This window comes from Gekko japonicus, unplaced genomic scaffold (genome assembly GCF_001447785.1).
Source record: "Gekko japonicus isolate JY-2015 unplaced genomic scaffold, Gekko_japonicus_V1.1 scaffold1585, whole genome shotgun sequence".
Lineage (NCBI taxonomy): Eukaryota > Metazoa > Chordata > Lepidosauria > Squamata > Gekkonidae > Gekko > Gekko japonicus.
The window spans coordinates 105,598-128,982 of record NW_015172602.1 but is presented as its reverse complement, the minus strand read 5'-3'; the positions used below and the strand labels follow the sequence as shown (position 1 = coordinate 128,982).

At 42.3% G+C, this 23,385-nt stretch overlaps 1 protein-coding gene across 1 annotated transcript in view; it reads left to right on the top strand.

Moving 5' to 3' along the window:
• The window catches only part of ISPD (isoprenoid synthase domain containing), a 103,084-nt gene that overhangs the window by 4,266 nt on the left and 75,433 nt on the right, over nucleotides 1-23,385 (top strand). Inside the window, exon 2 of the mRNA XM_015421586.1 lies at nucleotides 3,035-3,302. Coding sequence (XP_015277072.1) covers nucleotides 3,035-3,302 — 268 coding nt within the window. The remainder of the gene's footprint in view (nucleotides 1-3,034; nucleotides 3,303-23,385) is intronic.

Genomic DNA, 23,385 nt, shown 5'->3' with positions numbered 1-23,385 from the left:
CAGAAGAAGGGGATGTGCAGAACCCCCAGTTCCCTTCTGGATTTGTTGTGGCAAACTGATCTACCCCAAAAAAATCTGAAATAGAGTGAGAATTGACAACACCATCATACAACAGACATCCACCACTTTCCCCTATTATATGCTTGTAAAATAAACGAAACATACACTCAAATATGCAAGGGAAACTGAACTTGGTAACACTGTAAGCTAGTGTAAGCCTTTCACATATATTTGCCCCTGAACTGCAACAACGTGAGTTGAAATGACAACTGGGGAGATTTAGATTCATTGAAGGCCACAATATGTAGTTTCTATATTTTCCTCTAATTTACTAATTTACTCAAAGGAAGTTCCATAGGAAGATTGATTGTTGTTGTACTTACATCTGTTGGTTCCCTTGAACGTTTGTGAATGTACACCAATATCTCGTGTAGTTTTTTTTAGGGTCACTGGAGATTAAGATTGAAGTTTACTGTATGTGAAAACTTCTTAAATAAGAAGTATGAGTTTGTGCATATTTCTATCTCCTGCTGTGTCAGTGGCAAATAAAAAGTAATACTGAAAACCAGAAGTTATTTGACAATACCATCATACAACAGACATCCACCACTTTCCCCTATTATATGCTTGTAAAATATACGAAACATGCACTCAAATATGCAAGGGAAACTGAACTCAGTAACACTGTAAGCTAGTGTGAAGTGTCTGGAATACTGCAGTGAAAAAATCAAGAGAATATCTTGTTGAGAACACGAGAAAATGCAATTTAAAACACTTGTGAAAGTAGCTGGCAACTGCAGAGTTCAGGGATTGTTATGACTGGATGCGGTGACGTCACAGCCTGGTTGTACGGCCTTCAATCTACAGGGGGCAGTGGTAGAACCCCCCCAAAAGCAAGGGACCCCTGCCAAACTGGGGGGTTTGGCAACCCTAGCGACGAGGATGATCAGGGGTCTGGAGACTGAGCCCTCCGAGGAAAGGCTAAGGGCCTTGGGAATGTTTCATTTGGAGAAGAGGAGATTGAGGGGGGACATGATTGCTCTCTTTAAATATTTGAAAGGCTGCCATTTGGAGGAGGGCAAGGAGCTGTTCCAGTTGGCAGCAGAGGATAGGACCTGAAGCAACGGGTTTAAGTTACATGCAGAAAGGTATCGGCTGGATATTAAGAGGATCTTTTTCATGGTCAGAGTGGTTCAAGGGTAGAATCAGCTGCCTAGGGAGGTGGTTAGCTCCCCTTCACTGACAGCTTTCAAGAAAAGACTAGATGAATATTTGTCACAGATGCTTTAGGCTGCTCCTGCATTGGGCAGGGGGTTGGACTAGATGGTTTGTATGGTCTCTTCCAACTCTATGATTCTTTGATTAAATGCTTACTCCCTATTTTGTTGCCAAAGTGAATTGCTAACCAAGATTCAGTGTTTCCTGGAAACCCTGTCCCTACAAGCTAGTTAAAGATAACTCAATGGCTCCCGTTTTTCTTCGTCTTTTTTTAAATGCCTCCCATTTCATGTTCACGATTACTAAATGCACACTTACATGTGGTCTTCGGCATATTGACTCAGAGCTCTTTCTGAATACATTCCTTGTGCCAAGAAGCTGTAGACATCCATGCTAGTCCAAAGCAAAATCCAAAAACATGAACAAAAGCAATGTATTAGGAGTAACCCAAATGACAAAAAACTGCAAGCTTTTGAGTTCTTGAGAACTCTTATCCGGCTGGTTGTTGTGTGGAGCAGAGCTGACATCTGGTCACAAACTAAAGACCTTGTTGGCCTCCTCTGTGAAATGCTGAGCAGGCGTAGATATTTGAAATGGTGCTGGTATCGGGTTGTCGCTCCACAATCTGTACCAGAACTGACGGTACTATGTAAAATTTGTACTATTTGGCATACTATTTATAAAATGTATAAATATTTTAAGGGGCAATCCTAAGTGGTCCTGCTCAAAAGTCCTGTTTTATTAAGTGGGATTACTCTCAGGAAAGGGTTCTTAGGATTGCAGACTTAGTTTTCTGCAAGCAAAAATTTACCCAATACTAGAGAAAGAAAGTTATAAGTTTCTATAATACCCTGTGCAACCTAAGCACATATATCTTTTTTTCAGAGGTCACCAGAAGAAGGCAAACATCAGTCCACAAGTAAAAAAAGCTCAGTATGCTCTTCTCACAAAGATGGTGCCACCCTTTAGGTGCCGAAATGTATATTGGATTTTAAGTGTTATATATGTCTTCAGCATGTATAAGAATTATTGTAGGTTATTTTACATAAAAAACCCTCTTACTACACATGTTGAGCAAAACCTCGTATTACAAAACATTTCACTTGTTCGAAAAGAAAATATTTATAGGATTTCCCCCCCAGTTGTTTGAAAAAAGACCCCTTCACCTGAATTTTCTATTTCTCCACTAGTCTTCGCGTCTCTGATATGACCCCCCTAATTAAATTCATTTTGTGTTAAGTTTTGGTCTACTTCTTCATGAAGTCTGTGCAAAAGCAGAAATTGGTTATTTTCATTACTGAGTATAAGAAGCACCTTTTCTGATTTGAATAAAGATATTTGCTGAGTCGTTTCAATAAAGACAGTTACTGGATTTTCTTAATGAGTGCCTTTTAACATTTTATATTACTATCATACTTACCATAGACATGACTAAAGTTGAGAAATATATTGGAAATATTGTTTGTAAGAAAATGGTATACTATATCTTTTGGCTGCCTATCTTTGAGTTTATTATTCCTTAATAAAAACATGAATTATCTTTGATTTGTGTTGGCCATCATCTGAAAAAACATATAAAGTTATATATCCATTTTTGGAATATCAAACTAAGAAGGTAATATTTTCTGTAAAGTCTTCCGTAATGGAGTTTTTGTGTTTTGTGTCTGATCTTTGATTGTAAGAAATGTTGATGATGACATTTTCTTCACTATTGGTTCAGATGTAATACGCAAGTCCTGAGTAGTCATAACATACTTTGCTAGCAGAATCTCAAGGAAGTTTAGTAATATGTGAAAAATTATTCACTGTCTTACAGAATCAATTGGATATCTCATATTGTCGTGGTGGTATCTTTAGACAATGTTGAAATAATGAAGTCTATCGTAAAACGGTATGGCCACAAACGATCAGTGATAGTTGAAGGTGGAACAAGTCGTCATAGATCAATCTTCAATGGACTTGAAATATTTGTAAAGAATTCCCCAATCCAGAAACCAGAAGTTGTAATTATTCATGATGCTGTGAGACCATTTGTTGAGAAGGATATTATTTTTAAAGTGGTTATGGCTGCCAAAGAACATGGGGTAAGTATGAAGTCTTTTTAGTTACTTTACTTTGCTTTTCTCATGGAGACTCAAGGTGGTTACAAAATTTTTAAAATGTAATACACTATAATCAGGGGTCATTCCGTAGAAAAAGAGGTGCAGGGGCTCATTAGCATAACTTATTTGCATATGCCACACCCCCTGACATCACCAGAAGTGTGTCAGAAGGCAACACCCACCGCTCAGGCTCCACTGGACTGTTTTGGATTGCTAGCTATTGGGGGGGGGGGGAGAACGTGCAGATCTCTCCTTGCAGAGGAGGGAGAGCTTGTATCTGAATAAAACTTGGTCTTAAAGGTGCCCCTGGACTGTATTTTAAATTTATCGTTTAGCTTACTGGAGTTGTCTTGCAGTAGGCTCGACATACAGTTTTAATAATCTCAAGGAAAAGGGAAAAAGAATCTCACTTGGAGCATGTAATTTTCTTTTATTGTCAAAGTAGCTGTTCTGGTCATTATTTGGAATTTCAGTGGATTATATTTCAAAGTCGGAAGGTCAGGATTGCAGTCTTCAGGAGAGCTCAGAATTTCTTTTAAATCCACTCCAGCATTCAGACATTGGGTGTCATGGCAGGGCCAGGGACCGTGGGTTAAACAAGTCAAGTCCAAAGCCAGTCCAAGGTTCAGCCAATAGTTCAAAAAGCACAGAGATTTAAACAAGTCCAAAACAGTTCACAAAGCCAGCGTCAAACATACCATACGTCATAGTCCATAAATCAAATGAAGCCAGAGTATCGCAGAGCCGAAGTCAGGGTCAAACAATGCCGAGTGTCAAGGAGCCGAAGTTCAGAAGCCGAGTAGCAAACCGTCAAGGTTTCAAGGAGTCCGGAGCAGGATTGCACAGAGCGTCTGGTCCTGTCAACTGAAGTTGCCAGTACGAATTGCTGCAAGCAGCAGGTTTGTTGATATAGCGTGCTGGCTCATTAACTTGTTATCTCTTGCTGAGCAAGGTCATGCTGCTGTTAAAACTCAGGGCTGAATGAGCGTCTTCCACGCATGCGTGCAGCCTTGCGTCTCTCATTCAGCTCCTGTCTTCTTTGACTCCTGAGCCGGTTCACAGGTGGCAGGGAGTCGGGTGGTGAATTGTTTGAGTTAAGCAGAGCCTGATCCGGCGCAGGTGTCTCTTGGGAGGCTCTATCCTCCTCAAGACTTATAGTGTTTTCTGTTAAAGGAGCCAGTTCCTGGCTGTAAGGCTCTGCTTCTGTGGTTCCATCAGGGGCTTGTGGTGCCAAGTCCACGTGTTCCTGGCTGTCAGGTGCTACATCAGGGGCAGGCATGACATTGGGAACTGCTTGGAATTGCAAATCATTTCGTTAATCTAACTCTCAATATGTTATAATTTGCTTGTATCGCTATCACTAGTAATTTCTAACCATTTATCACTGCTAAAGTATATCAGGTGGTTTGTATATGGTCACTTGTGTACATTCTAGGTAAGTAACTGCCTCCTTTCTTGTGTTCTATTGCAAGAACTGAGATGTTGTTTACTTGGTGTCATGATCTGGGCTGTGCCACCAGAGCCTACTAGGCCCTGGGAGCCTGGCTAGCCATAGGGGAGGCTGGGCCTACAAACCCCAGAAGGCCTTGGGAAGTTTTGGCTCCGATTTTGACCAATAGGGAAGAAGAGGGCTGGGGAATAAAAGAACTGGTACAAGAGGGAAAGCTGTTCTTCTTCCCAGGGAACAGAGCTAGAAGGGACTGAGGCTGCTGTGAGAAGAAGCCCTCATCCTGAAGTAGTCTAAGGCCACTTGTGATAGTGAGCTAGGGACAGCATATATTTAGACACGTTAGGGCATTTGATTTATTTTCTTTGCACCCACTTAGTGTTATTATTCTGCACCTTGTTTGTTTGACCTCCTATAAAATAAACTATTTTCATTGTTCACTCTGCCTGGTCCTCACACCTATTATTCGGCCAAAAGGGAGGTCTAAAGGCCTGGGAGGGTGCTCTGGGCCTTCTCAGAGGAGCCTGAAACCAGAGTGGTGGCAGCATCAGGTGACACCCCACCCGAGCCATGACACTTGGCCTTGGGGATTCCCACCATGCTTTCTTTCACATGGGGAAGTGAACCACAAAGCACATAGAGTTATGAAATATAGGATCTCTTTAGTCACTTGGTTGCACTCTAAGTAAAGGCAGTGTCCAAGCTTTATTCCACTCTGGCCGGCACAATTCTTGATACCAAGACCAAGCTGCTCTTCTCCTTTGGTGGCCCATTAAAGTCTAAGCTTTTGGAACATATAGAAGCAATGTCAATGCTGAACGTTTTGGTAGCTTAGGACCCTTACAGTTATTTTAGATCTGTAGCTGTCTTCTAGTAGTTGTCTAGCAGTGTTTTATATTAAATCATAGAGTTCATTCACAAAGTATTAACTGTTCCAAGGGCAACTTTTAATACAATGAAAAGCAGCTGCAAGGCTGCTGATCCTACTGTGCATAGTCTCTTCTTGTGTGGTGGGATGTGCTATTTAGACAAGAAGAAGCCTGAGAGAGAAGCTGCAAGGAGACAGGATATTAGGATTCTAAATGAATAAAAAAGGGTTACGTTTTCAATTCAGAAAGCAATTATTTCCTTTTACATGATATATTAAGAGACTTCCTGGTTTAAAAAACCTGGCTGAAACCTCTCATTAAATCACTCAAGCAACAAAGATGATGCTGTATTGAAGTTCAGGTTCTGCATACCATATAGATAGCATAATTGTATGAGGTTTCAGTGTTCTTAAAATGGCAATTGATCAAGTAGGATATTGCACTCCCTAATTCCTCTTGTCAGTAGAATAAATTACTTTATTACATTTACTAATCAGTTTGTTATTTGCCTGAGGGATTCAAAATGTGCAAGTTACCAAAACTACTAAATTATGCCTTAATAAATTAATTGTGTGAAACAATCCCCCTGATTATGTTAGAATATAGCTTTGTAACCAATTAAATTCCATTTATGTTTTGAAGCAATTTATAATTAAAATTATACATTTCTGCAAACAGTTTTTGTTGCCAATACAAGTTGTGGAAGGTAGTGGAAACAGAAGAAGGCAGTATTCCAAAGCCCCCAGCAACTTTTTTATTGCCAACAATTTAAACAGCACCACAAAGTAAAGTGCTTGCAGCAAGTTTAAAAAATTAATCTTGTCAATCCTGCTTGAAAGATAGGATTGAGAGGCAGAGACTCTAACAGGGTTTGAGCTGTATGTCTGATTCTCTCCCTGCTGCTGTATTATAAATATCATTTTCACATTTTCAGGACCTACATTTTAATGGATATTCACACTTCATGATTCTTTCTAAAACACTTCGGATTCATATTTATTAAGCGAAAGAGGCAGCAAACTGAACGCGAGTTTTTTCAAGCCTTGTGATAACATGTTTAGTTCCTGAAGTTATACATACTGAATACAATATGTAATAGCAGAGTAATAGGATACCTTGAAGGCTAATGAATCTTTTGTGTTATAAGCCTTTATGAGTTAGAATCCGCTTTATCAGATGGACTGAGTCCTATGTTGCTCGTGGTTATAGGTGTCCATGATTTTATAAGGAAGTTATTTAAAGATTAACTTCTGTTTAATATGCTCACAGGACATTGCTATGTTTTGTTCGACTTTTGTGTGTTTTGCATTAGATCAGGATAGCTACATAAAGAGCTTTGATGTACTGTCTGTAAAAAACAAAAACCCAGTTTGTTTGGAGTGTCTCCTGAGCTGACTTGGTGGTAGTTCTCTCTAAAGTGATTAGCAAGCAAGAAGAAAAATGTTATGGAAAGACTATCTGATAAACAGTCATTTATAATCATCTGATTTTAAGACCAGATTTAAAAATAAAGAGTTTTTTAAAAAAAAGACCAGATGGACCTTAGAACGAGGTATGCTAACAACTATACAACTGGTTTATACTAATAACCATACAACTACTTTTTTTGGGGGGGGTTTAAATGTTTATTAAGAGGAAGTATAACATATCAAGAAATATAATAACTGCAAAACAGTATACAACTGTCCTGAAAATCCAATATTACAAACCAACCAGTTAGTCATCAATACAAATTTTTACAACATATATCAACAGTCATAACAAACTAATCATAGCTCACATAGCATCTATGTATAAGTGATCAGATTTAGTACTAACCATACAACTACTCTGAATGGGATTTGTGAGAACGCTTATGTTTTTAATGGAAAAGCTTATATATTTACTACAACAAGCATTTGTAGGTAAGCAGGTGAGCAGTCACCTGCTGGGATTCAGAGATGTTGTGCATCCTGGCTGTTGCTTGTGGCTCTGCTACTTGTTCCCTGAAGTATGCTTTCTTAGTGAAGATTGATCATCTTGTTTGCTTTAAGAGGGGATTAGACATTCATGGCAGATAGGCCCAACAACGGCTACTAGCCATGGTGTGTAAAAGGAACCTCTATATTCAAAGGCAGTAAACCTCTGAAATTCTCTGCTAGGAAGCAACATCATGGGAGGGCTTTGGCTTCTAGGTCCTCTTTGTTGGCCCTCCAGGGCAACTGGTTGGCCATTGTGGGAAGCAGGATCCCCTGGTCTTCTTATTCTTTTTACCATCTGTTCATAAAACCAACTCCTGCCTGGCTCAAGGGCTACATAAAGTATGGTCTCTGCATACAGCGGAATGCGATAATAGAGTCCTGAGTGATAGAATGTATCACCCACCATTTCAAAGTGAAGGCTGGAGGGATGATGTTTTTTATTTCCCTGTGTTTAAAAAAAGCAAAAACAAAACAAACAAACAAAAAACCCCTCCCTGTGACTAGAAAACTAGTATCTTCCTACTGTTCTACCTAGGTCAGTCTTCTCCTTGCTATGCTAATTATTTTTATTTGCTGGGCCTTTATAACACTTCATATTGGAATCCGGTAGCACCTTGGAGACCAATAAGATTTTGGGGGTACGAGCTTTCAGTAGTTAAAGCTTCCTTTGTCAGGTACGTTAACACTTTAAAATGGCATCTCCTACTTACAAATTAAAATTGTACTTTATCAGTGTGCACGACAGAAACCAGCATTTTATGGAGCCTCTACCCACGTGTGTTCTTTATGCATCAAATAACATTTTATCCTGTCCTTCCTTCAGGGAATACAGAACAGCCTACATAGTTCTTTTTGCTCCATTTTTTCCTCACAACAATCCTGTGAGACAAACTTGGCTACGAGGGAGTCACTAGTGCAAGATCATCCGGTGAGCTTCATGGCTGGGTCTCCCCCATTCTACTTCAGCACTCTGACCACTATACCACACTGGCTTTCTTTTCCAGAGAGTTTTTCAAATAGTAACGTATCACTTTTGCTTTTCCTGTGCTGATTTCCAAACCACCACTGACCACTTGGAAGCTTTTTGGGGGGACGAATGTTTGTTCTTATAGATGCTCTGTGTGTGGCTGAGGAAGGTCTTTTGTGCAGCAGCACATTTTGTATCTATGAAAAGGCGCTTCCTGGTATTCTTCCCTGCCCCGTCATACAGGGTAGTGGCTGCAGGGACCGGTTGAAAGCATTACTTTTTTTTTTTTTTGGCATCCCCGGAGGGATATTTTTATTATTTTTTAATAAGACTACAAAACTACAAAGTAGAAAGCATTACTAATGAAATTAGCTGGTGCCGTTTCATTGAGAAGTATAATTCCATAATCTAAATAATCAATAGCCTAAAGATTTCTAATTCAGTTCTTTATATAAGGAAATGAGCTATTGTGCTTGCACGTATGTGCAGTAGCTTCTTTTATAGTAGTAAATTCAGTAAATTTTCTTTAGTAATGTTAGGAACTTGGGGAGGGAAGGCAGCACGGTATAGCCCAATCTCATCAGATCTGAGAGCCAGTTTGGTGTAGTGGTTAAGTGTGCGGACTCTAATTTGGGAGAACCGGGTTTGATTCCCCACTCCTCCACTTGCACCTGCTGATGTGACCTTGGGTTAGTCACAAGCTCTGGCACAGCTGTCCTTGAGAAAGAGCAGTTTGTGTCAGAGTTCTCTCAGCCCCACCCACCTCACAGGGTGTCTGTTGTGGGGAGGGGAAGGGAAAGGAGTTTGTAAGCCGCTCTGAGACACCTTTGGGTAGTGAAGGGCGGGGTATAAATCCAATCTCTTCTTCTCTCTTCTTCTTCTTCATCTTGGAAGCTAAGTGAGATTCTCAAAGAGATATGTGAGGGATACTATCCTGAGAGCGACGACGGGGACAACCTTGAAAATCGGGGACAGCACCATCAGGATCCTTAAAGGCATCCCATCTGAAATAAGACAAAGGAGAAAGAAATACAAAGATTTAATCCTTTTTCTTCAAACAAACACAATCAGCTATCGGTGGCTGTATCCAGAGGGCGTAACCTTCAAACTTCAAGATAAAAAGGAAAAGATAGACTCTGTTTCCAAAGCACGGGACTTTTTGAAAATCCAGATGGGTGAGCAAGAGAAAGGCGATAAAGAGGACAGTAAGTCCAGTGGCGAGCTGGACTCGGGGTCTTCTGGAGAGGACTCTTTGTCAGAGAAGGGAGCAGTAGCTCCTAAAAGTCATTATAAACTGCGAAGAAGACAGGATAAGAAGAAATGAAGGCTGAAGGACTCTGTATTGTGCCTTTGAAAAGAGATGATTGTATTGAGATGCTTTGGGGTTTTTCTTTTTAACAGGAAGGGCCAGGGAGAGAGTGTGGAGACATTTAAATGTCTCCCCGTGCCTTCCTTGGCTTGCCTGCCCAAGTGGATGAGCCGAGGAAGGCTCCTAGAGCCCCCCCCATCCCCTCCTGGCTCATCTGTCTGGCGGGCGAGCCAGGAAGGGCTGGGGAGAGAGTGGGGAGATTTAAATGTTTCCCCGTGCCTTCCTCGGCTCACCCGCCCAAGTGGGCGAGCTGTGGAAGGCACCTAGAGCCCGCCCCCTGCCCTCTCCTGGCTTCTCTGCCTGGTGGGCGAGCCAGGAAGGGCCGGGGAGAGAGCGGGCGAGCCGAGGAAGGCTCCCCTAGAGGGGCCCCGCCCTCTTTGCAGGAGTCGCGCTGCAGTGGCGGCGTGATGTTTCCATTATATTCCAGAATATAATGGAAACATCGTGTCGCTGCTGCAGTGCGACTCTAGAAAAAAGGAGCGTGGGGGTGGGGCTGCTGGTGCTCTGGCGCGCTCCGGCCCCAAACAATCCCTGGATGAGGTATCAGATTAGACGGCCTATGTAAATGGTATTGCTTTTAAGTGCAGTGTTATATGAAGTATTTCTTATAGACTATATCTGTCCTTTTGTATAACTTTATGTACACAACAAAAACATTAATGATCATCATTACAGGTTTCTCATCCTTTACATCTTCAAATTCTTAAATACTACTTTTTGAAAAAGGTAATAAAACCTTTCCTAATAGTGTATTAAAGTTTATGAACTGAAACTCACTTTTATTCCACTCTTTTACATTTTATTGTATTATGAATCATTGATGGTAGGTGCATATTATGAATCGTCGGTAGTAGGTACTATTTCTGAAACTTGTTTCAGTAGAAAAGCTTTCAACAAAGCTTCTTTGTATGTAAAAGGATTTTGTTGGGTAAACCTAGGCCACAAAAAAGAATAGTTAATCTACAGACTAGATACAGCAAAAAAAATGAGAGCCAGTTTCCTAAGAAAAGAAATGCTGTTTTAGGAAGGGATGCAGCAACTGAGTAGAGTCCAGAGTTCTTGCGTGCTTGTGTTTCAAGGGGAAACATAGGAGTTTTTGTTTATCACGAACAGACACTGTATATAAGTGTCAGGAATATGCTGTATTAGAAAACACTGTATGTTTTATTAAACTATATAGAATACCATATGTTAACAAGAACTGTTTTAGGTGCACACATATCCAATCGCCCCCTCCCACTCTGGCCTCTCCTATAGATTATACCCCAAACACCTACAATCAAGTAAAAAAGGAGACACAAGCTTTAAAACAAAAGCTATGTGCTCCCTAAAGGTCTCTTATTTGCGTACCTGCTAAACTAAGACTGTATTTATATGTGAGGTAAATGGAGACCCCTGCTTCTTAGATTTTTGGCTTGACAGACAAGGCATAGATGGAGATGATCAACAAAGGTTAATTTAACAGAAAATATATTTATCAAGGTCAGTATGTGCAGATAACTTAGATATATATAAAATAAAACTGTCTCACAAAGTAATAATCTCTAAGGGGAGATTTGATTCTCCTTTCTCTGGACAGGGTACCTCAGCAGGTTCCGGGTTGCTCTTTTTTCTCACAGGTTGCCTTACCACAGAACCTACACACACACACACACACGAGAGAGAGAGAAACATGATGTTGGACTTGGTAGGTCCTTTGTTCTTATATTCTAAGGCCAAATTCTTTCCTCTTCAGTATAGCAATTAATGGTACAAGAGCCCTCTCTTCTATCTGTTCATTCAAAATATATAAAAATACAGTTTCATACTTCAATAACAATATGAACCTGCCTTATAATGATCCAGATTATTGCTGCACCTAACTTCTTATGACTGTTTCTATAACAAAAAAATAGAGAGAAGATTTATGTCATTTCGCATATACAGGAACTCAAGCTTTCCATGAGACTGGTTAAGGAACATCTGTAGCCAAATTTTGAAAAGAATGAGCACTTCTAACCAAATCATCCTGGCTCGGAGCCATATTGAAAGGACCTCTAAATGAAGGAAGGTCTTGCCAAAGCAAAGCACTTTTACTTGCTTTGGATGGACGTCTGCTTCATTTGGTTCTCCCCCCCCCCGCCATGTTTATGAAGCTTTCCATATATAAATAATCCATGGTCTCTAAGCAGTTGAGGGAAAGTTGAGCAAGGAACAATATGATTGACAGCTCTGAGTGGTTGATAGGACATACAGCAGCTAAATTAAGGCAACTAACTGGTACTACTTTAAAAAAAATTATTAGGTTTTCAAACAGTACAATGAATAACAGTTGCATAAACACATTCAACAGATATAATCAGTATAAATAGAACAAACAAGTGTGAATTAGTAAGATAATGAGAGAGGGTTATATCCAAAAATAGGATACCATGTGTGAAAGTAAATTTGTGAGGTATGAAATGGTTACAATTTCCTAGGGAATGTCCACAGTGACAACGTGTGTGTATACAGGACTAGGCATCAAGCATTCTGTGGGTAATATGATGATAATGATAAGATCATATAACGTATATTAATAGTGAAGTATGTGTAGATATGTTGAATTATGTGGTTGGTCATTAGTTAAAACGTAATCAAGGAACAGGAACCATATCCCCATAAAGTTAGACAATCTTGGATATATATCTGATTGTTGGATACAAGTGTTATTTTTCCATGATAAAATGGTCCCAAAGCAACAATGGCTTGTGGGAGCTGAAGATGATTTCCATTTGGAAGCAATTGAACTTTTTGCTGCTACCTGAAGACTGGTTATGAATTCGGTCTTGATCTTCGAAATGCATGTGTCTTACCACATGTCCAGGAATATTAGTTCTGGAAAACAGGATTGAGCAACCCGTGATTAGTTCTATTTGTTGCAGTACATCATGCTAAAAGTCAACTATAAACTTGCATTGCCACCAACAGTATGTGAAAGAGCCTGGTTCCCCGCATTTTTTCCAGCATGATGGGGAATGGTCCGATGTCAAAAAGGCCAATTTCGTTGTTGTGAGATACCATCTGGTAAGAATCTTATATGGTTGCAGCTTTGTGCTGACGATAGGAGAGGTCAGTAGCTTTGAGAAGCATATTCCCTTCCATTGATCTTCTGAGAAAGTGCTATTGCAATCTTGCTGCCATTTTTGTTGAAATGTCAGTGGCTTATCACCATCTAAGCATATGAGGATATCATACGTCTCAGTTATTAGACTTTTAAAGTTCTGGTCCTTGGAGTCTATAATTTTTCAAAGGAGGTTGGGGCGGAGCTCATGATGTGCGGTAGATTAAGCAGTTTCACTGCATGGCTCAACTGGCGGTACATAAACCATGGCAAGAAGTGATCCATTTTGCATTCCAAAGTTGCTTTTGGATTATGGAGAAAGCAAGAGAGTACCAGAAAAACATCTACTTCTGCTTCATTGACTATGCTAAAGCCTTTGACTGTGTGGATCACAACAAACTATGGCAAGTCCTTAAAGAGATGGGCGTACCAGACCACCTCACATGTCTCTTGAGAAACCTGTATAAGGGTCAAGAAGTGACAGTTAGAACCAGATATGGAACAACTGATTGGTTTAGCATAGGAAAAGGAGTACGACAAGGATGTATATTGTCACCTTGCTTATTTAATATATATGCAGAGTACATCATGCGAAATGCTGGCCTGGATGAATCACAAGCGGGAATTAAGATTGCTGGGAAAAAGATCAACAACCTCAGATATACAGTCGATACCACTCTAATGGCAGAAAGTGAAGAGGACCTAAAGAGCTTCTTGGTCAGGGTAAAAGAGGAGAGCGCAAAAGTGGGCTTGAAGCTCAACATCAAAAAAACTAAGATCATGGCATCCGGCCCCATCACTCCTTGGCAAATAGAAGGGGAAGTCGTGGAAGTAGTGACAGACTTCACGTTCCTGGGATCCCAGATCACTGCAGACTGTGACAGCAGCCATGAAATTAAAAGATGCCTACTCCTTGGGAGGAAAGCGATAGCGAACCTAAACAGCATGATAAAAAGTAGAGACATCACCCTGCCAACAAAAGTCCGCATGGTCAAATCAATGGTATTCCCAGTAGTCATGTATGGCTGCGAGAGTTGGACTATAAGGAAGGCCGAGCGCCGAAGAATAGATTCTTTTGAACTATGGTGCTGGAGAAGACTCTTGAGAGTCCCTTGGACTGCAAGAAGATCAAATCAGTCAATTCTAAAAGAAATCAACCCTGACTGTTCCCTGGAAGGCCAGATAATGAAACTGAAGCTCAAATACTTTGGCCACCAAATGAGAAGGGAGCACTCACTGGAGAAGACCCTGATGCTGGGAAAGATTGAAGGTCAAAGAAGAAGGGGACAGCAAAGGATGAGATGGTTAGACAGTGTCATAGATGCAATGAACATGAGATTGAGCCAACTTCAGAGGACAGCGGAAGACAGGAAGGCCTAGCGTGATCTGGTCCATGGGGTCACGAAGAGTCAGACTCGACTGTGCAACTGAACAACAACAACAGTTTTGGAAGTGATGTCTATTAGGCAAGTTATTGTGGCCTGTCTCCAAATATTAACCATCTCTAAATCGATGCCTGGAGGGAACCAGCTTTGGAAGAGAAATGAGGAAAATCTAGATGTACTGGGGATCAGTTTGAGTCTGAGAAGGTCCCAGTTCTTCAATATTGCCACCAGGAAGGCATTGTGTTTCATCAAGATAAGACGATCCCAAGGTTCATTCCATTTGACTTCTTGTATCGTTTTAGGATGTAGCAGGGGTCTTAGAGGTTTGAGCCAAATACAAATACGTATGCATGTTTTTGGCCTAACAGTTTTCTCTGTTCACTGTGAGTTTTCCATTGTAGGAGCTTTTGTTGTGTTTATTAAATAATACATTCTTTCTCATTTCATTATTCCTAATGAATATTTCTATACCTTACATTAGCTTCACATTTACTTTGCATTTATTCTCAAATACACAGAAATATTAAATATAGTAACAAAGCTCGTTGTAAAAGGAATACAACAAACGCTAGCAAGATCTCAGCCTCCCCCTCCCCCTTGGCTGCGCTCTTGTCTATGGGGCTGGTCCTCATCTGCACACAGCCTGCCCTACCACCTGCAGCCGTCCGCAGGCGGTGGCAACCTGTGCGGCGGCAGCATGATCGGCCTTGGCCTGTCTGTTGCCTCGCAGCACACCGAGGGTGTGAGGCTGGGCACCACTTCCATGGGCTGGCTGGCTGGCTCCCTGCACCCTGGCACGGCCAACGATGACCGCTGCAGTGCCGGCATGTTCGGCCTCGGGCTCCGAAGCCTCTGCCGACTGGAGCATCAGAGGACAGCCCTTGCCAGAGGAGCCCGCGTGGAACTCTGTGCCCGGGGAAGTGGCAATGGGTGAAAGTCAACCCTCCCACATTGGTCTGCTTCGTCTCCAGCAGGCTCGATTTTCAGACTTGTCTCCCTGTGACATTGAAGGGTCTCTGTGGCCAGATGGCCATCTCCCTCCCTCCCTGGCTGCTTTCCCTCACTAAAAGTGCAAGCGTGAATTGGCTAATGCTGCTGGGTTTCCATTGCTATGGGAGCTTTTTGTGGCTGGGAACTGAGAGGATCCATCCCATTCGCCAGCTCCCTCCAGACTGAGCCCGAGATGCTGGCCGCCAGCTCTGTGGGCGGGACTGAGGCAATGCAGCCAGGGAATTGGTACACCTTCTGAGTGACAGATCAGGGACCCAATTGATTTGGGAGCATGTGGAACATTCAGGGAAGAGTCACCCCAAAACAGAATTATATATAAGGAAAGATTCAGTGGTGATTTCCTTGTGAACCACTACCCATGTTCCAGAAATTTTGCAGGGAACTTCCTAGTGTCAGCTCTGTATTTCCTAAGAATCAACATGAAACAACATGTTGAAGTGAGCTAACAAAATGAATCCAACCACCGAATAAAGCAATGAAACAAATCCTCAAATGTATACTATATATGGATTTTGATTGGATGGTAATGTTGTGTAGCGTTTGGCAGAACTGGGCAAAGTAAGGGTTGTTATATGCAAATGAATTATTCACTTGTATTTCTAAACAAAAGGGCAAATTCTGTGTCACCATGGATAGGTCTAGCTGTATCCAAATTTGCAATGTGTGTTTTCCAACTCAGGGTCCTTAAGGTCAGTAGGAAAGACCCTCACTTTGGCTCTGTTGAAAAAGGCCTTGGAAGTCTGATGTCATCTTACAGCCTGCAAATTGCAGGCACCAGTATTGCACACCCTTCTTCCCTTCTGTGCTTGAACAGAACTCTGAGGCCCAAGTATGCATAGTTTCAGGTAGTTCATTAGGATGAGTTCTAGCCAGGTCCTTGAGGTTTCTAGTTGGTTTATTTACTTTATTCAGGTTCTGGAGACCTGGACTACCCTTGACGGATGATGATTCTCACCCCCCCTGCTTGTTCTGGAAACAGGTCTGGCCAGTAATTTTTTCGGTGGTGCTAAAGCAGTGCTGACTGTGTATATGTGCAATTTTCTCAAGTATGCAAGTACCTCTGTAAGCCAAGACAGAGAGGCTACTTCAAGTGTTAATTATGGCGATTGTTGAGATTTTCAGATATATGATATTAAAAACTGTAGAAAAAAGAAGGGAGCTTGAAAAATGGCCCGATAGCACAAGTCCTTTGACTTATTATTAAATTCAAGAGTCGTCATAGGTAAAGGTAAAGGTTCCCTTGCTCGAAAGCCGGTCGAGTCCGACTCTAGGGTTGCGGTGCTCATCTCCGTTTCAAAGCCGAAGAGCCAGCGCTGTCTGAAGACGTTTCCGTGGTCATGTGGCCAGCATGACTAAACACTGAGGTGCACGGAACGCTGTTACCTTCCCACCGAAGTGGTCCCTATTTATCTACTTGCAATTTCTTGCTTTCGAACTGCTAGGTTGGCAGGAGCTGGAACTAGAGACGGGAGCTCACTCCATCATGCGGTAACTCAGGTCTCGAACTGCTGAACTACCGACCTTCCACAGCCTGCAGTTCAGCGTCTTAACCACTTGAGCCACCACAGCTCCTAAGAGTCGTCATACATATGATTAAAAATGCATTCCAGTAGTGAACAAATAACAATATATTATGATTTTACTGTGTGTCCATTGAAGTTATATCACACTTCTGACATCAGCGTAATACATGGCATAGTATTGTATTATTCATGCTGCATCAAAGTCTGTGTTAAGTTTATGATTATGTATCCAAATTGTAGCCCTGACCTGGGTAGCCAAGGCTAGCCCAGTCTCGTCAAGTCTTGGAAGCTAAGCAGGGTCAGCCCTGGTTAGTATTTCATTGGGAAACCACCAAGAAAGTCCAGGGTCGCTATGCAAAGACAAGCAATGGTAAACCGCCTCTGAATATCTCTTGCCTTGAAAATCCTTTGGGGTCACCATAAATCGACTGCAACTTGACATTTTCCACCACCACCACAATCACCATCCATTTTGTATTTAGGAATAAATTGTACCTTCCCTTCTTTCCCAGTGTATGCATATGATGTCCGTATTTGAACAAGTTCTATCTTTGCTGTCCTGCTGCTGCGTAAACAACCTTAAAATTGTTTTAGAATTTACTTCTTTCCTTCTGATTTAGAATTATGATGTATGCTATTTCTTTGACTCGTAACTCTTCCACAGAGTAGTTTAAAAGGGGTCCACAGTTCATTCACGGGGTTAGAAAGTAACAGTGGCATCCTAAACAGTATTAACCCTTCTAAGCCTATTCTGGTAAGAAACTACTTAGTCCAGTGGGGTTACCAACCCCCAGGTGGTGCCTGGGGATCTCCAGGCTACAGAGATCAGCTTCTCTGGAGAAAATGTCTACTTTGGAGGATGCTGTATGACACTGTACCCTGCTGTTCTCCCTCCCTTCCTCAAACTCTGCCCTCCCCATGCTCCACCCCCAAAATCTCCAGGTATTTCCCAACCCAGAGCTGGCAACCCTATACCAGGCCTTTTAAATCCAATATCATGGATTTCTCTTTACAACTACAATCAACCTAACAAGGCAAACAGGCTAATTTTAGGCTGTAGTCTTGATACCAGCCACTGTGGCACTAAAGCAGCAGCCACAAGAGAAATACCTTTCTAAGGCCTATATTTTTGTCTGTACTAATCTGATTTCTAGATTTTCTCATGGCTTAGTTAAGCAGAGGGTTTACATGAAGGCAATTAAAGCAGTCTTTCATGTGGCTGAGAGCAAACCTGAATCCGCTTTGAGCAAAAACCTATTTATTCAACCTTCTTTAAAAAAAAAAAAAGAAAAGAAAAGAAAACCAAGAGAAAAGTATACAGAATAAAATAAAATAAAATGATTATTTCTAAGCTCACTTGCTTTTTCATTTATCCTGCTTGCCAAACAAGGCTTGCAGTTACGTCACTAGTACTCTGTCAAGGCAGCTAAAAAGTCCAAGATGGTGTTAATGCATAGTTGCTGATCTGCCCAAATGCTGGCATGGCTCCAGCTAATCCTTGTGTGCCTAAGGTAAGCATAAGGTAAAGTTGAATACAAACACAAATCTTCCTTATCCCATCTCCTTTTAAACGTAAGACTCACCTGAGCAAACAAAGACTCTAAGTAGTTGTGGTGGTCCTCAGACAAATTACAAATCCATGTCATGCAATACCTTTTTTATTAGGAACAACCAAAATGTCACTACAGCTGACAGACCCGGCCTCCACATTGACAGGCCTGTTGGAGTCCTGTGCATCTATAGTGACACTGGGCATAAAAGGTGGGTTATGACTTCTCTAGGCCGGTGGTCTTCAGTTTCTGGGTAGGGACCCTTGACGTTGTTGCGAGGCGCACTTGCTAAGTAGTGAGCACCTACAGAGCCACCTTTTCTGGTGCTGATTACGAGAAGTATTTCTGCCACTGCGAAGGTATTGAGAGCAATGGTACCACTTCCTATCTCTCTTTGCACATATACTGAAAGGAGTGGCAGGAGAGAAAGGTAACTCTTTATTAGCAAACAAGATTCCTTTTTGGGAAACACCATACTCTTCCTTTACTTGTCAGGTTCTGTGAATCATTTTACTTCATGACAAGTGGTTGCAACTCAAAGGGTCTGATGCTGCCACCTGTGAATAATGGTGGGTTCCAGGTATGGAAAGACTTCACTATACTAGACCTATTAAATTAATTGAAAACTCAGTTGAACTAGGAGAAAGACTACTGTCTTCAGGACTCTGGCATCCCTGTAATTCAAGTGAAGTTTTTAATATGGCATCAAGTTGGCAAAATATTAAGCATGACGAATGTCGGCTTGGGTTGAGTGTCTCTTTCTTTATAGGTCCTTTAAGCACAATAGGATGTAAGTGGGAATGAATTGGATTTCTCAACTTTTATTTTCTTTGTCCACCCTCCTTGCCACTCTCCGAATTTTGATTTAGGATTATCATCCTTTGAGACAGGGATCCATCTCTTAATGGAAAACATAATTTTAATTTCCTTTTGGAAATTTGTTTTTCTCCCTCCCCATCCCCACTTTCTTGGTTTCCCCCTCCGCCACCCTTTTTCCAGTCATTATGGCTCACTCTTCCTCCCTTACCTTTTTTCTCACAGATTCAGGTGGGTAGCCGTGTTGGTTTGAAGCAACAGAACAAAATTTGAGTCCACCAGTGGCACTTTTAAGACCAACAAAGTTTAATTCTGGGTAAAAGCTTTCATGTGCATGACAGTGTTTCTGTCTTTATCTGACTGTTAGGCTAGGCACTTGCTGGGCAGGCCATCCTCTTTGCTGCTGTGCCTGCTCACCCAGCCATCCTCTTCCCCACTGCTGTTACCTGCACAGTTGCATGTGCCCCCAAACTCATGGCATGGGTCAGTGGTGGGAAGGGGTATAGTGGGTGTGCAGAGGAGACTCCCATTCTTCTTTGCCCAGCCCCTGGGTTGGAGATGGTAGACAGTCTGGCTGTGGTATTAGTGGTGGATGATCCCACTTTTTACTCACCCATTGGCATTCTGTGGTGGTACCTTGGCAATGGAGGGAAGTGGGTGGGAGACATGGGAGGCAATGGAGGCTCTTCTGCTCACCTGTATACTTCCAACACAAATTCAGAGGCCTCAGCATCTGATGGGGAAGGCAAACTACTATCTGCGTTGTAGTTTTTCACTTCCCCTCTGCTATTTTTTTGGGGGAGGGCAGGTCTGCAAACCTGGGGGTTCCCTTAAGTTTGGACAAAAGTCTCCCTTGCCTTAGCATGGGGTGGAGATTTGGAGTTTGTGATTTTATTTCTGGTTTTAAACTGAAAATATCTTTAGTATTGTAACCACCTTGAACCATGAGGAAAGGTGGGCTATAAATATTTTAATAAATAAATAATGAACATGGCCCTGATCCAGGTATATCCACAGATGGGGCCATGTTGACTATTAGGTATATTGACAAGTGAGAAGCTCACAGGAAAATTCCCTGGCTTCTGACACCCCCAGCCACCTTTCTTTACCCTTTCCCTGAACTGCCAACTCCTCTTCTCATCTTTCTCCATCCACACTGCATTCTTTTTTTTATTCCTGCTCCCCAAAACTGGTCCCTGCCTTACTCTTGCCCTCTCACTATGCCCTCTTTCCTCAATCTGATCGCTACATACCCTTCTCACCTCTCTGGCTGCCCACCCAGCCTTCTTCTAGTTATTCTACCCAAACCACCTCTCATTGCACCATTAGGCACACACACACTTTCCTTGTTGCTCTGTCTACCACTTCCCCTCCTTGCTGCCGTTCTACCCTCTACCACTCCTTCTACCCACCCACCTGCTCCCAATGCTGTTGCCTCAGCTGCCCTCCCCGAACTTTCCCTTTAGCTTCTGTCTACTGAGACTGAGTTAACAGTGCTGGGGGTGGGCAGGTGGGTGAGAAGGAGTGGGTAGAGCTGTGGTAGAGGCTTCTTTTCACACATTTGCCAGCCTCTAGGATTGTTGCTTCGGTCTCAGCAGTCAGCAGCCAAGGGGACAGTTTGGGGAGGGAAACTGAGGTGACAGTGCTGGGGGTAGTTGCTACCTCAGCCTACCTGAGCAGTGAGTTGGGGGGGGGGGGGATGACCAGTTCATCCTTCTCTCCACTCTCCCTTTTTTGCTCCACTCCAGCACTGCTGCCAAGTTGGCCATGAATGTGGGAGCAGCAGCTCTCACTTCTTCCCAGCCTCCTTGCCCACCAGATTGCTGTGCTGTTGCCTTGGTGGCTGAAGAAGGAATGGGTGGGTGGCAACTCATGGAGAGGGGGAATTTTGCCTGCCTGGTCCATGCTTTTTCTGCCTCCCAGGGACTCTCCCCTCTTACACTCATAGTACAGAAGATGAATGCCACCAGGCAATGGAGGTGCATTGCTTGTGCAGACAACACTTTTCTATTTTGGAGGATTTTAACCCCCCTCCACTTTGTAACTTTTCAGATATTTCTGCTAACTTGGGGGCTCCCCAAGCTTGTTTGAAAAATCTTCCCTATACACAGCCCCAATACACAGATTTAAGCATCTAAAGATGGGGCCACTGTTAACTGTTAGAAAATAGGATGACTGAGAAAAATTTAAATTGGGCTGGCTTTTTTTTTGTTCTACCTCATAAAATATTTGTTTTGCCAAAGGTAACATTTATATAAGCATTCTATCTCTTGGGCATACTACAAGGGAGGCAGCTTCCAGGGAGACTGCTTGGGGAAGGTTCTGTCTCTGTCACAGTAGAAATTTCATGTTCCGGTACTTTCCAGTATTCTGCATATTCAGTGGCTGGAATGAAAGAACTGTGTTGTCTTTTCTGTACTAGCTCTTTTTATTTTGCTTTTATGACATACTTGCCACATCACATTGCGTAGCAAGGATTCCAGTTGCTTCTTCATTTCTGTACATCTACAGTTACTCATTTAGCTCAGGTGTACATGCAAACACCAGGCTCATTGTCTTCAGCAATGGGAAGTGTTTCTGCTTCCAGTAGAAATACATGCAGTACACATTACCAGAGTTTAGATCTTCCACAGTGGAAGTGGATTCTGGGTCTCACAAATAACACCATATTGTAATAACTAAAAAACCCTCGGATAAACTATATGTGTAAGTATTGGACCTTCAAGTTTCTGCAAACTCATCTCTAGTTTTGTTGGCGAGTAAATGAATGAACTGTTTCTAAAATCACTTTAATGCTAGAAGACTAGCTTATTGATGGGAGCTCCTGGTCGCCCGCCGAAGGCAATGGCGACCGGGGGCTGGTTTGCCACCGCGGAGGAAGGCGGGGCGGCAATGGCATCGTAGCGTGGCGCACTGGGACGTGGGCAGGGAGGAGCCAGCCTAGTATAGGCTCGGCTCTGCTCCCGCCCAAGGCAGTTGCTGCCTCGTGCCCGCCCGCCCTGTTTCTAGTGTAAGCTGAGGCTGGTTGCCCAAGGGGGCCAGGTAGGAATTTTTCACCATCACCCAAGATAGGCAATGAGGTGGTGGTGTTGTTGCCTACCTTACACTGGGGCAGTGGAAAGATGGGTTGGGGCGTGGCTGTTAAATAGGTTGGTCACTTTGGCAGAATAGTGCAGGGATAAGGAAGCGGAAAATGGTGAGCACCTTAAGCCATTCCTTGTTTTGGGAACTGGGGGGTCTTCAGGAACGGCCTGCGGGTTATTAAGGCCCTGGGTGGTGAATGATGATTCCCTCTGGGAGCCTCTTGGGTAAGCTCCTCTCTGCAAGCTGTATGGTTTCGGGTTAGGCACTCCTGGGAGGCTACCAGAGGCTGGGCTGCTGGTCGCAAGCCAGATTAATGGCTCAAGACGGGGTTGGGGGCTCGCCCACATATTAGACAAGGAGGCTGGTCATCCTGACACCTGCCTTGTCTGTTCTGCTACTTAGAAAATGCTCTCTTGCCATTTTTTTTATTAATAAACTGTTATATTGTTAATAAAGTGGCCCTTGTTTGATCCAAACTGTTGTCCTTCTCGTTATTCCGACTGGGGGGGGCAAACAGTATCAATTCAATGTTCAAATATACAAAAAGTTTAATACAACTTTTTTTTACAAATAGTTGAAATATTTTAATCTCATAATTGCCGGTGATTGCTTTATCTTTGAAGGTGGTATACTATAAGAATAAGTACTCTTTCAAGACTGTTTTGCGAACAGAAGTGGTAATTACAGTATAAGGCTGAAGCATGTTGATTACTAGAGATATAATTGGCTGGAGTGCAGATGTCTAAAGAGAAGTGCATGTTCCTACCTGCTCTAATAATAAATACACAGGTATTTCTTCTACTTCAGTTTAGAAAATACATGGGCTGTGAATGTTCACTAAATGTTTCAGTTGTGTGAAAGTATTTCCTTTGCTGTAACAATTGGAAAATGTTTGATGAAAGCATTAATCACACTGAATTTTGGAGCAATCTTGTTTCCAAATTGCACAGAGAAATTACTCTGAAATTGCCCTATGTTTGCAGCAGATAAAAATACATTGA